Below are 15,244 nucleotides of genomic sequence, written 5' to 3' on the forward strand. Positions count from 1 at the left end.
ATAAAAATAAAAAAATAAATTAAAAAATGGTTCCATGGTTCAGAACCGTGTACTGCCGGTTCGAAACTAGAACCGAAATCAAAACCTCCTGTTCACGGTTTGAATCGGAAGGAGATTTCACGGTTCGATTCTGGTTCCCGAATCGTGGAACCGCCAATTCGGTTCTGGTTCGAATCGGAATCGTGACCACCTCTACACGAATTTCACTTCAAGAATGATTTAAAATATTTAAGGAAAATGAGATTTTTTTAACTTTTTTTGTCAAAGTGAAAAAGTTAAGGACTGAGTCAGTTGATAGTTTGAAAAGGGTTCGCCTCACATTTGATTCTTCTGTAGATATCAGATGCGTCGGCCAAGGGCGGTGTACGAAAAGGGTTCGAAGCTGCGTCAGTGCATAGATTTGAGGGTGGAGTCAGTGGATTTGAGGATATAGAGCAGAAGCGGCGGCTCTGTTGCAGATTTGGTGGGGTTGCAGATGGTGGCTGAAACGCTGATTTTGGGGTGGGGTTGCAGATTGGGGAGGTTTCTCCCTAATACAATTTTTTTTTAGATTTCATAATTGGGGAACTACTCCCTGGGATTTCTGAGCTTAATTTTGGATCTACATTTTGATGGAGAAATTTTGGAGCTTTATGTTCGTGTGTTCCGCGAGGGAGAGAGAGACGAGAGACAGAAGAAAAGTTGAAGGCGAAGTAGCTGGCCTCGCCGGCGTTAAGAGCGGCAGCGGCGACGCCGAAAGCTGGAACTTCGAAGAAAGAGTTTTTGTGTCTTGATTAACAATTAGTGAAACTAATTTAAAATAACACTAAATATATGGGTCACACATTATTTTCCTTAATTTTTGTCTTCTAAATAACTGTGTCAAAACATTTTGAGTCATGAATATTGAAACGGAAGGAGTACTTATAAATAAAAGGATTAATCTATATATATATATATATATATATATATATATATATATATACACTACAAAAAAATAAGTGATTACCGGCGGCATTTCCCGCCGGTAAAAAAGGGACGGCCGCCGGCGATTCAATTACCGGCGGCAACCTACCGCCGGTATTCATCTCGTCGGAGATGTGAATCCTGGCGGCGAAGCTCAGCCGCCGGAGATTGGCGGCGGCCATACCGCCGGTGGAGTTTCTCGGGAAGTTCAGGTGGTTTCCCGAACGTTTACCGGCGGTCATTGCCGCCGGTAATCAGCAGCGGCTATATGCCGCCGGTAACCAGCGCCGGTAGCATTGCCGCCGGTGATCACCACCACTACACCGATGGTCGTCGATGTTTGGAGATTACCGGCGGCCCTGTGCTGCCGCCAATTACCGGCGGGATAGTGCCGCCGGTAATGAATTAATTATTTAAATTATTTAAATTATTTATTTATTTATTTATTTATTTTATTTATTTATTTATCTCCACTAATATTTTCGTATTTATACAATATTTCAAACCTTAGGCGAACTTCCCAGTGGGTCACCCATCTTAGTTGTGCTCTAAGTCAAGCACGCTTAACCTTGAAGTTCCTTTTGAATTGTCTCCAGTAGATAACACTCGTATAATTGATATATCTATTGCCTATTAAATCATTTAAAGGCTATTTCAATATACAATATATATCATATATTCATAACATTTGAATATGAGGAGATTATATCCAAGTAATGTTAATTACGGACCAGTCTCGTGCCGCCCGTATTTTTATGGCAAATAAATATTTATTTTTTTATTTTTTTTTAATTTTTTTTAAATTTTTTTTTTATTTTATTTTTTTAATTTTTTTTATCAATATAGTTTATTAATCATAAGTATTTTAATTTGATAGTTTTAATGTATTTTTGAATTCATTTGCATATATGTCTTTATTTTTATGTCGAAACAATATATCTATTTATTAATCAATATGTTATTAATTTTTGTTTATCAATCTACGTTATAGAAAATAAGTATTTTCATTTTGTAATTATAATGTATTTTGAATTCATTTGCATACCTTGAATTCACTCACAATAAATAGAACGATTTGAAAACATAAAACAATTAAATTGTTCAACAAAACACAAATGTTAAACAAAGTTCAAGTGTAATTGTGTTTGTTCAGAAACATAACATAAAAAAAAAAGTTCAACATGATATAGATACATAGAAGTGATGCTCAAGGTAGCTGACCCGACCGCCTCAGTATCTCCTCGAACTGACTCATCCGCTGCTCAAGGGCCTCACGTGCTGCTTGTTCGGCCTCACGTGCTGCTTCTTGGGCCGCCCTATCCTCCTCAGCCTTTTGGAGACGCTCCTCCAGTGTGGAGATCCGAGTCTCATACATCCGCTGAGACATCTGGAAAGAGCATGTACTGTTGGTAGACCCCCTACTGAACTGGCTCACACCGTCACTTCCAGTGCCGTACAGTCGTGACCTACCGGGACGTACGAGCTCCAAGTAGACCTCATCGAGTCGGTCCTCTCGTCCTGTCTCAGCAGCAACACGATGAATCTCCGCCTAATTCATACATAACAATACACAATTATTATAAAATAAATACATTTTACTATGTATTACTAATATTTGTTCAAACTTAAACATTTACATCAAGGTTGGCATCCTTTTCTGACACAAAAGTTCCATCTGCGTACATGTGTAGGCGGAGGAAAGTGCTGTAGTTAGATGCAGTTGGGGGGACTTCACCATCCACGAGCTGTTCATGCATTTATATAAGAAAAATAAGGTAATATATATATATATATATATATATATATATATATTAATATTTATATTTATTAGATAAATACTTAATCGATAATTACTAACCAGACTCTGCTGCAGAATACGACTCGACTGAGACCCTCCAACGTGCCGACTGATCCCTGTACCAACTCCATCGGGCTCAGAGTATCGATTCTCACGTGCGCGCCTAGAAATGGCCTTAACCTCATCTTGATCCCAGTATGCCTTGAGTCCCGTCCAAAAGGTGTCGGACATGCCCAGCGGTGTCTCCATGATCTCCCCTGCCTCGGTCTTCTGCTTGAGCTGTCTCTTATACTCGCTCATGTTGTCACTGTACCTTTTGCGGTTTTTTCACATCAGCCTCATCATCAGGGTTCCAAGTAAACTCTTTCTGTTGAATATAAATATTAGTAGATGCGTTGATTTGAACGCTCTGAAGATACATAACATGAAAAGCCACGACTGTCACGTGTTCATGCAATTACTGCTACCTGCAGCCTTTAAAGAACTTCTTCCTAAGAATGTTTGGGAGGCAATTACAGAGTTAAATTGTTTCTTTAGAGAATTAACAGCCCGCAATATCTCAATACACGATATGGGAATACTCAATGAGAAGATATCAGTTACTCTATGCAAATTTGAGCGTATCTTCCCCCCGAGTTAACTCCGCCAACGGTGCAGGAGTTGTATTTTGAGGAATTCAAGGTAAATGAATTTCTACTATATATAAATTTAGCATTATATATTGTTAAAATGTTATATTACCCATCGGGAAACTTAAGACTCTTGATCCATTGAAGTAAGATTTTTTTTTCATCCCTTTCAAGCGTATAACATGCTTTTGGATACAGTCGGGATCCATCCACTTTCTTCAATTCAGGCCATCGACAGAAGATGTTCAATTCTTCTCTCGACTTTTCGGTATCTTTTGTCTTCCCCTTCACATTGAGGACGGTATTAAACACATTATCAAACACATTTTTTTCAATGTGCATGACATCCAGATTATGTCGAATCAAAAGGTCCTTCCAATAGGGAAGATCCCAAAATATGATTTTCTTCTTCCACCCAACATGTTCATATTTTGCAAGTTGAGCGTTCCTGTTATCGAAGTCTTCGGTAACCTTCACGAAGCTCAACCCCTCAATTTGATTCAAGATTTCTATTCCGGATCTGTGTTCTGGTGGACCCACATTGCATGTCTTATTCTTCAAGAATGAAGTCTTATTTCTCCTAAACACATGGTCACGAGGTAAGAACTTCCGATGATTGTCAAACCACGATTGTTTACCACTCTTCGTTAGTGTAAATGCGTCTGTATTCTCCATACAGTGTGGACATGCCAATTTCCCAGCTGTACCCCACCCAGACAACATAGCATACGCTGGAAAATCACTAATAGTCCATATTAGAGCTGCCCGCATCTGAAAATTTTTCTGCAACGATATGTCATAAGTGTTCACACCAACCTCCCACAAATATTTCAACTCTTGTATCAGTGGCTGTAAGAAAACGTCCAACTTCATCTTTGGGTTAGATGGCCCAGGCACGAGGACAGTAAGGAACATGAATTGTTCTTTCATGCACAACCACGGAGGCAAGTTATACGGTGTGACAATGACCGGCCAAGAAGAATATTGACGCCCTGATTGTGCAAATGGGGCAAAACCATCTGTAGAGAGGCCTAATCTCACATTTCTTATCTCCTCGGCGAATCCAGGATATACTGAATTCAAGTGTTTCCATGCCGGAGAGTCTGCTGGGTGGCGCATGATCCCATCTTCTATTGAAGTCGCATGCCATCGCATATTTTCGGCTGTTGCCGCAGATGCAAACAACCTTTGCAGTCGGGGCGTCAAAGGAAAGTAGTGCATCTGTTTGGCGGCCACACGTTTCTTTCGGCGGCTTCCAGATGCACGCAAGTTCTCCTTATATCGTGATGCACCATAAAAATTACAACTCTCTAGCTCACTGTCGTCCCCCCAATACAACATGCAGTTATTAACGCAACAATCAATCTTCTCTACTGGCAAACCCAACCCGCGCAGATTTCTCTTCGTACTGTAAAAGCTGTCAGGGCAGTTGTTATCCTTCGGTAAAGCCTTTTGAACCATCTCAGATATCTGATTAAAACATCTCTCTGACATGTGATTTTCAACCTTTATGCTTATCATCTGTGTCATCCAGGATAACTGTGAGTAAGTATCACAGTCTGGGTATAGAGGACTATCGGCTGCGTTCAACATGTCATAAATTTGTTGAGCGTCAGGATTAGGCGGCTCCTCAAGATTTGGAGGATCTTGATAATTACTAGGTCCAGCATGATCATGCACCATCCTTTGGTAATTACTGTATGACCCATCATCCTCATCCATTATAGTATGTTCTGCTGGCATATACACTGGTGCTTCCCCTTGATAACACCAGTTCGTGTAATTGTGGACAAATCCACGCCTAGTAACATGTTCTCTGACTGTAGGTACAGATGCAAATACTTTATTCTTACACTTCCTACACGGGCACCTAATGTTACCAATTCCATCTATATACGCTGTTTGATTTATCGCAAACTCGAGGAAACTCTCAAGTCCCGTTTCAAATGCAGCACGATCATTGTATCTCGCGTACATCCACGATCGATTATCACTCATTCTTGCAAATTCTAATTGAAAATAAAAATAAATCAAATACAATAAATTACTTGAATCTAAGAAAATTTCAACAGCATAACCCCACTATCCTAATTACCAAGTGCTCGACTCTACCAGCAACTATAGTGACCATAGTGGTCCTAATTTACTAAATCTATACTAGGTCTACCCGGCCCCCCAATGTCGAAACAATAATAAAATAACATATAAAACAATAAAAAAAATAAGGTAATAAAAGCAAACACAATCATTTGTTGGGAGAAGATCCTTAAGAAATAATCAATTTCTATCCCAAAGGGAGAAGATCCTTAAGAAATTGATTAAATCTATCCCACAATATATAATAACATATCATTTCATCCAAAACAGAAAATCAATTTAAAATTAATCTAATTAACAAATTAATTTCAATTAATCATACTTTAAACATCCTATAAAGTAACTATAGTTAAATCAATTCATAATTAATCTAATTACCAAATTAATTTCAATTAATCATACTTTAAACATCCAATAAAGTAATTATAGTTAAATCAATTCAAAATTAATCTAATTACCAAATTAATTTCAATTAATCATACTTTAAACATCCTATAAAGTAATTAGAATTATGTTAATTTTAATCAAACAAATAAATAATAAATAAATAAACAAATAAATAAAAGTCTATTAAAAACGAAAGTGTACCGTAGGAGTCGACGGCGGAACCGTGCGGTGGCAGGAGCGGTGAGACGGCAGGATTGGCCTGCAATTAGGAGGAGAAAGATGAAGAGAGGATGAGAGGGTGAGAGAGAGAGAGAGACAGAGAGAGAGAAGGAAAGGAGGGGCTTACCTTGACGGAGGCGACGGCGGCGACCGGCGACGGCAGCAGCAGGGGGGGCAGGAGGGAGGAGCAAGGGGGGGATCTGTTCTGGAGGAGAGAGGGTTAGGGCACCTGATTTTGGGCTTTAAAATTAGCGGCGGCCCATTACCGCTGCTGAAGCCCGACCCGCACTCTTTTTACCGGCGGCAATCTTACCGCCGCTATTTGTTAAATAGTAAAAAATAAAATTAAAAAAACAAATTCCCGGCGGCCTGAATATTTACCGGCCGCTATGCCGCCGGTGATCACCGGCGGTGACGTTGCCGCCGGTATCAACGCCATATATTCAAAAACTACGGGTCGGCAGCTCCGCCGTCGGAAAGCCGCCGGTAATCGCCGGCGGCGAGGCTGTCGCCGGTAAATCCTGCCAGTAAATCGGCGCTTTTTTGTAGTGATATATATATAGGGTTCAATTCAATAGAAAAGAACCCCTTACATTAAGAATTCAGAACAAATCTATACCATTCAATCTATTTGATCCAACGCACTAGATTTAAGGAATTAAATGGTTTAATTTATTTTGTATCAATATGGAAATTAATATTCTGATCGAAAAGGAGATAAATGTCTTTTTAGTTGAGTAAGATTTCGGAAAGTTTCATCAAATCCCACCATTTTCGCTCTTTCAATGTTTAGGGAGTTGATTAACAGATTTCGACGAATCTATTTCTTTGAATATCTCCACGAATTTCATTCCTCTAGGTTTCACTCTCAAATTTACCTAGTTCGTCGAATTCTGATTTTCAATGAAGGAAACCATAGAACGCACTAATGATGGAGGTACCTTCTTGAATATAAATCAATCAGCTCTAAGTAAACCATGGAACGCATTAAAGTTCATTACAGTAATGGATAAGTTCAACAAAATATGAACCAGGTTCGACGAGACTGGAATATAAATAGTTATTTCGAATATAAAATAATCAGCCCTTAGGATTATTGTTTCATGATACAACGTTCAATAAACTGAATCAATAAGTTCGTTGCAGATTGTTATGTTGCTTGCCGAGTGGTTTTTCGGTCGTTGTTTCGCGATGGTGTTCGGCCATGGAGGCTCTTGGCTTAGCTGTCTATGTGCGTGGAAGAATGGACTACACGATGGTGGTTTCTCGGCTCTCCGTTACAGTAGGGAGAGAGAGAAACAGACGCCGCAAATCGGCCGGTTGCTACATTGGGAATACGCTGTTGGTTGCCGAAGGATGTTGCGGTCGTTGGTTGGGGAGATGGAGATAGTATTTTGGCTTTTCGATTCGTGATAGTGGTAGCCTAAAGATCAAGGAACGACTTCGTGTTGACGGCTCACGGCCTAGTGGCCGGTGGGCGCAGAAATGAGCCGGCGAAGTGAGCCCACTTAAGCTCTTATTCGATTAGTCATTACACTATAAAATAAGTTATAAAAATCCATTAAAGTTCATTACAGTAATGGATAAGTTCAACAAAATATGAACCAGGTTCGACGAGACTGGAATATAAATAGTTATTTTGAATATCCAAGTTTTATATTGGTGACGTAAAAACTTAATATTTTGCAGGTGAATGTGAAGTGCTAACTGAACTTACACGATATTATAATGAACATCTTCAAAATTATAATGAACTTACACGAATAAAGTTCCAAAATTATTGTGTAGTACAACTCTATTGAAACTTCATGATTGAAATTATATCACTTGCTGATGGCGACTCTATTGTAATGAATTTGTGTGAATAATTATGTTTCAGTTTTCTACTATTAGTAACGTAAAGAATGAAACCAGCTGATTAATTAATCATATCTTTCCAAACGAGAGTTATATTGTTGCGATTATTAGGGGGAATTACCATGTACTGGAAATAGTTGAAAGACTAAACTAACCTCAATTAGTTAATGGACGTCTAATATTATATGAAGCATGGACCGTCCGATCTATACAAATTAACGCTTAAGATCAATTCTCAATTCTCACAACATTTATGCTTCACAATTGAACTTCTCCCTCTATATCTATATATATATATATATATATATATATATATATATATATATATATATATATATAAGCAAAATAAATTCTATCCTACGTGGCATCGTATGATTATTCTATTCCAATTTTTCTCAATTCTCATTAATTCTTATTTAACTAACATGATGTATAATGAAATTTTCAATAAATTGTGAGGTAAATGCAAATTTAATATTTTATTCAATCTTTAGAAGTTTTAAGTCATTATTAATATTATTTAAAATATTTTTTTTTCTTATTTTTTTAATTACTGGTTCCATCTATATATATATATATATATATATATATATATATAAGCAAAATAAATTCTATCCTACGTGGCATCGTATAATTACTCTATTCCAATTTTCCTCAATTCTCATTAATTCTTATTTAACTAACATGGTGTATGATGAAATTTTCAATAGATTGTGAGGTAAATGCAAATTTAATATTTTATTCAATCTTTAGAAGTTTTAAGTCATTATTAATATTATTTAAAATATTTTTTTTCTTATTTTTTTAAATACTGGTTCCAACTACAAGCATGTGTTCTATATTTCAGGTGCATGATGTGCTAAGCAGAAGAGAGGAAAAAGAGTAGCAGGTGATAAAGAGATGCACATCTCATGAGGAAAAACTTTGCATGTGTTTAATTATGCGATCACCTCTGAGTAAAATTAAAATATACTGTCAATATTTTTTGCTTGGCTGATTTGGTATGTGCTGATTGATACTGCAGAGGTTGGTACAATATTTGAAACTGAAGTGAAATGAAGCAAAAAAAAAATTAGGATGAGACCACTAGAATACTGGAAAGGAGAGAGATTCTTATACTGACGAGTTGAAGATAGTGAGTATTTTTTTTGTCTCTCAGTCTTTTGCTGGAATTTAACATTTGATATCTTCGTACGTGATAGGCCTGATTTATGACTTCAAATCACGTTTCAAATAATTGTTGCAACTTCTCTTTTAATATTTTTTGGATCAAAATTATGCTTACATAGACATTTAATTTAAGGTAAATATCATATTAAACCTTAAACTATACCCTGAAACTTTCGAAATGCTCTGTAAACCCTAAAAGTATCAGGGTTTTGTCAAATATATCTCGCATCTCTTTTTTGGTCACCAAAAATGTGATGTGGCTCTCCAGATGCCATAGTGTAATTTAAATTTTATTTTTTTTAATCCATGTCATTTTTTTATTCTTTTTTTTTAATCCATGTCATTCTTTTATATTCTCTTTTATTCTGATTAATCGAAATGGCGAAACGCTTAATCCCAACCCTGAACAGTGCTGGTAGAGAAATTAGTCCTCCCTTCCAAAATCGCAGCTGAGTATGGTGGGACGCAAATCAAATTAGGCGAAAAAAGAGTACCATTTGTACAAGGATGAAGATATCTTGGGGACTCTGCACGATTAATTAATCGGAATGTGAATTCTCTTTTATTCTAGGAAATTAAAATACACGGCCGGAGCTCTTGCTGCCAATAGTAGCGGCCGACGGCGGCGCTCCTCCAGCAGGGCGGTCAACCCGCCGATTTGAGGCGGTGGTAGCAGCCCCACGCGGCGTTTCAGGGGGCGGCGACCTCGACTCCGGGCGAAGCAGCAGCAGCTCCGGGCAGCGGCGTTGCTTCAGTAGCGGTGACGTCGGGGTGACGGTGGTTCCAGGCGTGGTAGCGCGGCGCGACAGCGATCGAGAGCAAAAGAGACGAGAGATGTGTGCGGGTGTGTTTCAGCGATGGAGAAGAAGAAGAGACGTCGGCTCAAGCAGAGAGACGTCGGCGTGGAAGCGGACGACGCCGGTTCGCGCCGAGCATTCGCCGACCTCAAGCGGCGGCGGCAGAACCGAGAGAAGGGAAGGAGATGAGCTCCGTACTGGGTGTGTGCGTGAGTTTGGTAAATGAGAATAAAAGAGAACCGTCGTGTATTTTAATTTTCAGAATAAAAGAGAATAAAAGAATGACATGGATTAAAAAAAAAAGAGAATAAAAAATGATATGGATTTAAAAAAATAGAATTTAAAACACTGTGGCATCCGGCGAGCCACGTCACATTTCTAGTGGCCGGAAAATAGATGTGGGATATATTTGATAAAACCCTGATACTTTGAGGGTTTAGAGAGCATTTCAAAAGTTTCAAGGTATTTTTGATATAGCGGATATAGTTCAAGGTTTAATATGATATTTACCCTATAATTTAAATCAATTTCAAATAAATATCACATCTTTTACTTAAAAACATATTCATTAAATGTTTTATTTTAGTGAAAAAAATTCTTCAAATAAAAAATGTATTGAATAATTACAAAAATTTATGTTTTAATAGATCCCCGTCGATTTTCGATGAGTTACCAACTAGTTTGTTTTAAATTCACAAACTTTATACAATTTCTGATTTTTCTGAAATAAATAAAATTTCGTTCTAAATACATGAACTTTTTATTTACCCCTACCCAAAAAAGGTTAATTTGTTTAAAATCCACAAACTTTACACAATTTTTTATTTTTATTTTTAAATAAATACAAAATTGTTCTAAATACACAAACTCTAATGCTTTCCAAAAAAAAAGTACTTTTATGAGAAATTCCAAAAAGTATAAAAGTTAGTTTATGTAGATCAAAACGTATTTATTTTGAGAAAAAACAAAAATTGCATAAAATTTATGGTAAAAATCATATTAAACCTTAAACTATTCACACTTTATCAAAAATACCCTGAAAATTTCCAAATGCTCTCTAAACCCTCAAAGTATTACAATTTTATCAAATATATCCCACATCTATTTTCCAGTCACCAGAAATATGACGGAGCTCGCCGGATGACACTGTATAATTTAAATTATATTTTTTTTAATCCATGCCATTTTATATTCTATTTTTTAATCCATGTCATCCATACTTTCCCCCACTCTCTCTAGATTTCCTCTTCCCCTGTCTCTACCGTCTTTTTTATATCCAATTTCCGGCAAGTCTTCCATCAAGGTTTGACACTCAAGCTCATACAAGTTCATTTTATTGTCTCCTTTCAGCATAAGCTTAATGTCTATCATTGCATCTCATTTTGAAAATTCCAACTACACCAAACAAAGAAAAACACATATCATACATTCATCTATGAACTTTGTAATTGCTTATGCAATAAGCTGCTAATGATTTACAAATGAGAACAAATAGAAAATCGTGTCAGATGCCACGACAACGGTGGCGGCGATTCTTCGTCGTCGGTCCGTCTGAGTGAGGGCAGAGACGAAGTCGGCAGTGACTTGGGTTGCCGTTCGATTGAGAGAAGGGAAGAGGGAGACTGAGGACCTAAGGCTCGGTGGCGGCAGCTTTTCGGCCGTGCGTTCACCGAAAATTGAAGGGGGATAGGAAGTGGGGTCTGGAATTGGGGCTTAGGGTTTGGGCTGCGGCAGAGCCGCCATTCCGACCAGAGCGGGGAGAGGAGATGGAAGGATAGAGTGGGAGGCGACGGTCACGTCCTTGCTGCGGTCGTCGGAGACGAGGGAGACGGCGGCAGTACTATCCGCCAGTGAACAGAGTGAGACAGCGGTGGGGGTAGGTGCGTGTTCTGTGAAGGACAGAGAGAGAGAATGAGGGGGCGAGAGGAGACGACACCGTTGTCGTGGCATCTGCAGTGGGGGTGGTCGCGGCTTCGCCGGCGGCTGGTGCTGCAGCACTAGAGGGAGGCGACGGCGGTTGGTAAGGAGTATGTGTTTCTCATAAAGAGAGAGAGAGAGAGAGAGATACAGTAGAGAGAGGGAGACGGTAGAGATAGGGGAGTGGAAATGTAGAGAGAGAGATGAAAAGTATGGATGACATGTATTAATATAAAATGATATGGATTAAAAAAAATAGAATTTAAATTACACAGTGTCATCCGATCAGCCACGTCATATTTCTGATGATCGAAAAATAAATGCGGGATATATTTGATAAAACTATGATACTTTGAGGGTTTAGAGAGCATTTGGAAACTTTTAGGATATTTTTGATAAAGTGGAAATAGTTTAAGGTTTAATATGATATTTACCCTAAAATTTATGAATTTAAAACAAATTAACCCTAAATAAAACTACAAATTTTCATGGATAGAGGATGCAAGTTAACTAGTTAACTAATTGATATTCACTGCATACCAGTCTATCACGCATTGAGAGAGCGTCCCAAAAAAAAATTAAAACGTCAAATGGAAACATCCTATTCATTCATTCTTGCAACTTAAACCACAAAATCGTCGGTTATAATCTCATACTAAACAAAAGTGATAGAAACAGCGAGTTGGAGCCTCAAAAAGCAAAACAAAAGATATTCATTTTTGAAAGAGCAATGAACCGTTACAGCTAAGGTGTGACAAAAAAATGCTTATTCTTCATCCTCTTCTTCATCAGCACCACCAGCCTTCTTTGCAGCAGCTTTCTGGTTCTTTCGTTTGACTCTACCAGCACGGCCACCACCAAAGGGACTAGTAAGAGAGAAGTCGATATGCTTCTGTGAATCGACTCTCACCAGGAAGGATGGCACGTTAACCACCTGTCTTCCCACCCTAATATTATACAAGGAAACAACAATATTAAATCACCTTTATAGCCATAATATTATACAAAATTCGTGCTATAGCACACAAGATACACTGACTAGGGAAAAATATCTCAAACAGAAAAATGGATCCCAAACAAACAACCTTTTGTTATATGCATGCAAGCCAGTTGAAAGGTTTAATATATACGAAGATACTGACACGAAAAACGCACAACTGTATAGAAGGTTCAATATTACAAAGAAAATTCATAAATGTGATACGGTTTGATATGTATGAAGGTATTACCAAGAAAATGCACAAACACGATAAGCATTGACACCAAATACAAAAGTTGTTTATCTTTCACGAAAGTATACCTTGGCACTATTGATAGTAAGAGGGTGTTTGGCTGAGCTTATAAACTCCTTCAAAGTGTTTGGCAAAATAAGCTCCTAAAGAGCTTATAAGTTGTAAAATTAAGCTCTAAGGGCTTATAAGCTCCCACAAAAATAAGTTCCTCTACCCCAACTTATTTTCCTATTTTCTTATAAGCAACACTCATTTTACAAAAATAACTCACCTATAAGTTTTTATTTTCATTATATAGCATTCTAATTTCATTTCTTTTCGATTTTCTCTCTCTAACAAAAATTTTCTCTCTTATAAGCTCAATTATCCAAACACTTTGACAACTTATAAGATCTTAAGAAACTACATCTTATAAGCTCCAAGAGCCTATAAGCTCTTCAAATAAGCTTAGCCAAACACCCTCTAAATCATTCCAACATAAGATATTCCTCAGCTCATGATAATTTATGCTTTAATCCTCATTCCAAATTTAATAAAGCAACTACAAGTAGATAAATAACCACCACAATTCTACAAACAAAGTAACTCAGCTAGAAAATATACCTAATATGCCTTTGCCTTATGAGCACACGGGCGTGATGGATGGATTTGGCCATTCCAGCCTTGAACACAAGGGTCTGAAGGCGGCGTTCAAGAAAGTTCTCCACAGTGAGGGACAGCACGTAATCGAGCTTGTTTTGGCTTTCATCCAAAAGGCCATACCTATTCATCCTGCGAAGAAGGGCCTCACCTTCAAAGATTCGGCGGGGATCCTTTTCATCAAGGGTGAGAAGATTCCTAGCATTGTTACGGATGCGACTCAACGCGTATTGAACCCTCCACAGCTCCCTCTTGCACCTGAGCCCATACTCTCCAACAAGCTTCAGCTCTGCATCCAATCGTTCCTTCTCATAAGGCCGACGAGGCTTCTTGAATGTCTTACCATCTGCATCAAAATTGGCCATAAATAATCTTATAGCATACCACTACTATTTAATTAAGAATCAAAAGACTACTACTTAATTAAGAATAACAAAACAAATGAAAGGCATAATTGCACCTAAATACACAATTCTTTCAATCAATTATGTCTTTGCAAATTAACTAAAAAATCTGCCTCCAAACACACAAACGTCAATTGCCTCAATGCTAAAGGTGGACGCCTAAAATGTTATGTATTAAATGACACAATTGCCTCTTCAGCTAGAAACAATGGCATTAATTCGCCGACAACTACCCGGTGGTGCCAAAAATCAAAACAACTGTAAGTCCATATATTTGGAGGCATTCACAGAAATTCAAAATTGAACATCTCGAATCAATCCTCAATTACTAAACATCATAACATAAACTAATGTAAAATGCACATAAATAACCACATCGAACATAAGAAACAATCTGACCTCGATCCCAAACTCAAATCCTAAAGCTTAGTACCAAATCCAAAAACAGTTACAGACTAGAGAAACTGAAGAAGAAAGAAAATGCCTTAATAGATAGAGCTTATCAGCGCCCAATTTACCTCACACAAAACGAGCAAAAGCACACAAGATGCGTATACGGATACAGGAGAACTTATAAATACCAAATGACAGAGATCGTATAAAGAAAGAAGCTTACAGTTGCGGTAGAAACTAACGTGCACCATTGTAAGAAGCTACGCAGCTGAAGAAGTCGGAAGTTTTTGCAGAGGAGAATCTGTTAAATATGTGAACAAAACCCTAAGCCATTCTTGTAGTGTTTAATTTGGGCTCCTATAAGAACGGGTTTTAGCTGGGTTCTGTTTATTAATGATTATGGGCTTTAACCCTCTCTGTCTTCTTATTGGGCCTAACAAGTCACATACTCGTTGTCTATTGCAGGCTTGCACCTGCAACGAACCCAAACCAATACCAAAAAAAAAATGTGGCATAATTTTTTTTTAAGATAGTTTACTTTGCATAATTAATAAGATCCATTATTAAATATTTTTATTTTCAAGAGTAAGATTTCTTCAATCTCACCCTTTAATATGAGATAAAAATCAAGCAAAATTAACTTAAATGATATAAATAATGAAGAGACTTGGGATATCCAAACTTACAATTAAGTTAAGTAAACAAGAAATTAATTTTACTATTTTTATCTATTAGGGTGCGTGTTCTCTTTGGTTGCAAA

General features: G+C 37.6%; 3 protein-coding genes across 3 annotated transcripts; all 3 read right to left on the reverse strand.

The window, feature by feature from the left end:
• Positions 1-2,024: 2,024 nt before the first annotated feature.
• LOC130988801 (uncharacterized) lies at positions 2,025-3,058 on the reverse strand. The gene is made up of 3 exons (XM_057912764.1): positions 2,804-3,058; positions 2,583-2,690; positions 2,025-2,494 (listed from the first exon to the last, which is right to left on the reverse strand). The coding sequence occupies exons 1-3, from the start codon at positions 3,041-3,043 to the stop codon at positions 2,153-2,155; spliced, it is 690 nt and encodes a 229-aa protein (XP_057768747.1). The 5' UTR covers positions 3,044-3,058; the 3' UTR covers positions 2,025-2,152.
• A 1,069-nt stretch (positions 3,059-4,127) lies between these two features.
• LOC130990510 (uncharacterized) lies at positions 4,128-6,230 on the reverse strand. Its single transcript, XM_057914740.1, has 4 exons — positions 6,203-6,230; positions 6,058-6,115; positions 4,241-5,381; positions 4,128-4,143 (listed from the first exon to the last, which is right to left on the reverse strand). The coding sequence occupies exons 3-4, from the start codon at positions 5,368-5,370 to the stop codon at positions 4,128-4,130; spliced, it is 1,146 nt and encodes a 381-aa protein (XP_057770723.1). The 5' UTR covers positions 5,371-5,381; positions 6,058-6,115; positions 6,203-6,230.
• A 6,164-nt stretch (positions 6,231-12,394) lies between these two features.
• LOC130988807 (40S ribosomal protein S9-2-like) lies at positions 12,395-14,864 on the reverse strand. The gene is made up of 3 exons (XM_057912772.1): positions 14,708-14,864; positions 13,652-14,033; positions 12,395-12,763 (listed from the first exon to the last, which is right to left on the reverse strand). Exons 1-3 carry the CDS (start codon positions 14,733-14,735, stop codon positions 12,583-12,585), a joined length of 591 nt encoding a protein of 196 aa, XP_057768755.1. The 5' UTR covers positions 14,736-14,864; the 3' UTR covers positions 12,395-12,582.
• Between the last annotated feature and the right edge of the window lie 380 nt (positions 14,865-15,244).

This window comes from Salvia miltiorrhiza, chromosome 6, assembly GCF_028751815.1.
Source record: "Salvia miltiorrhiza cultivar Shanhuang (shh) chromosome 6, IMPLAD_Smil_shh, whole genome shotgun sequence".
NCBI lineage: Eukaryota > Viridiplantae > Streptophyta > Magnoliopsida > Lamiales > Lamiaceae > Salvia > Salvia miltiorrhiza.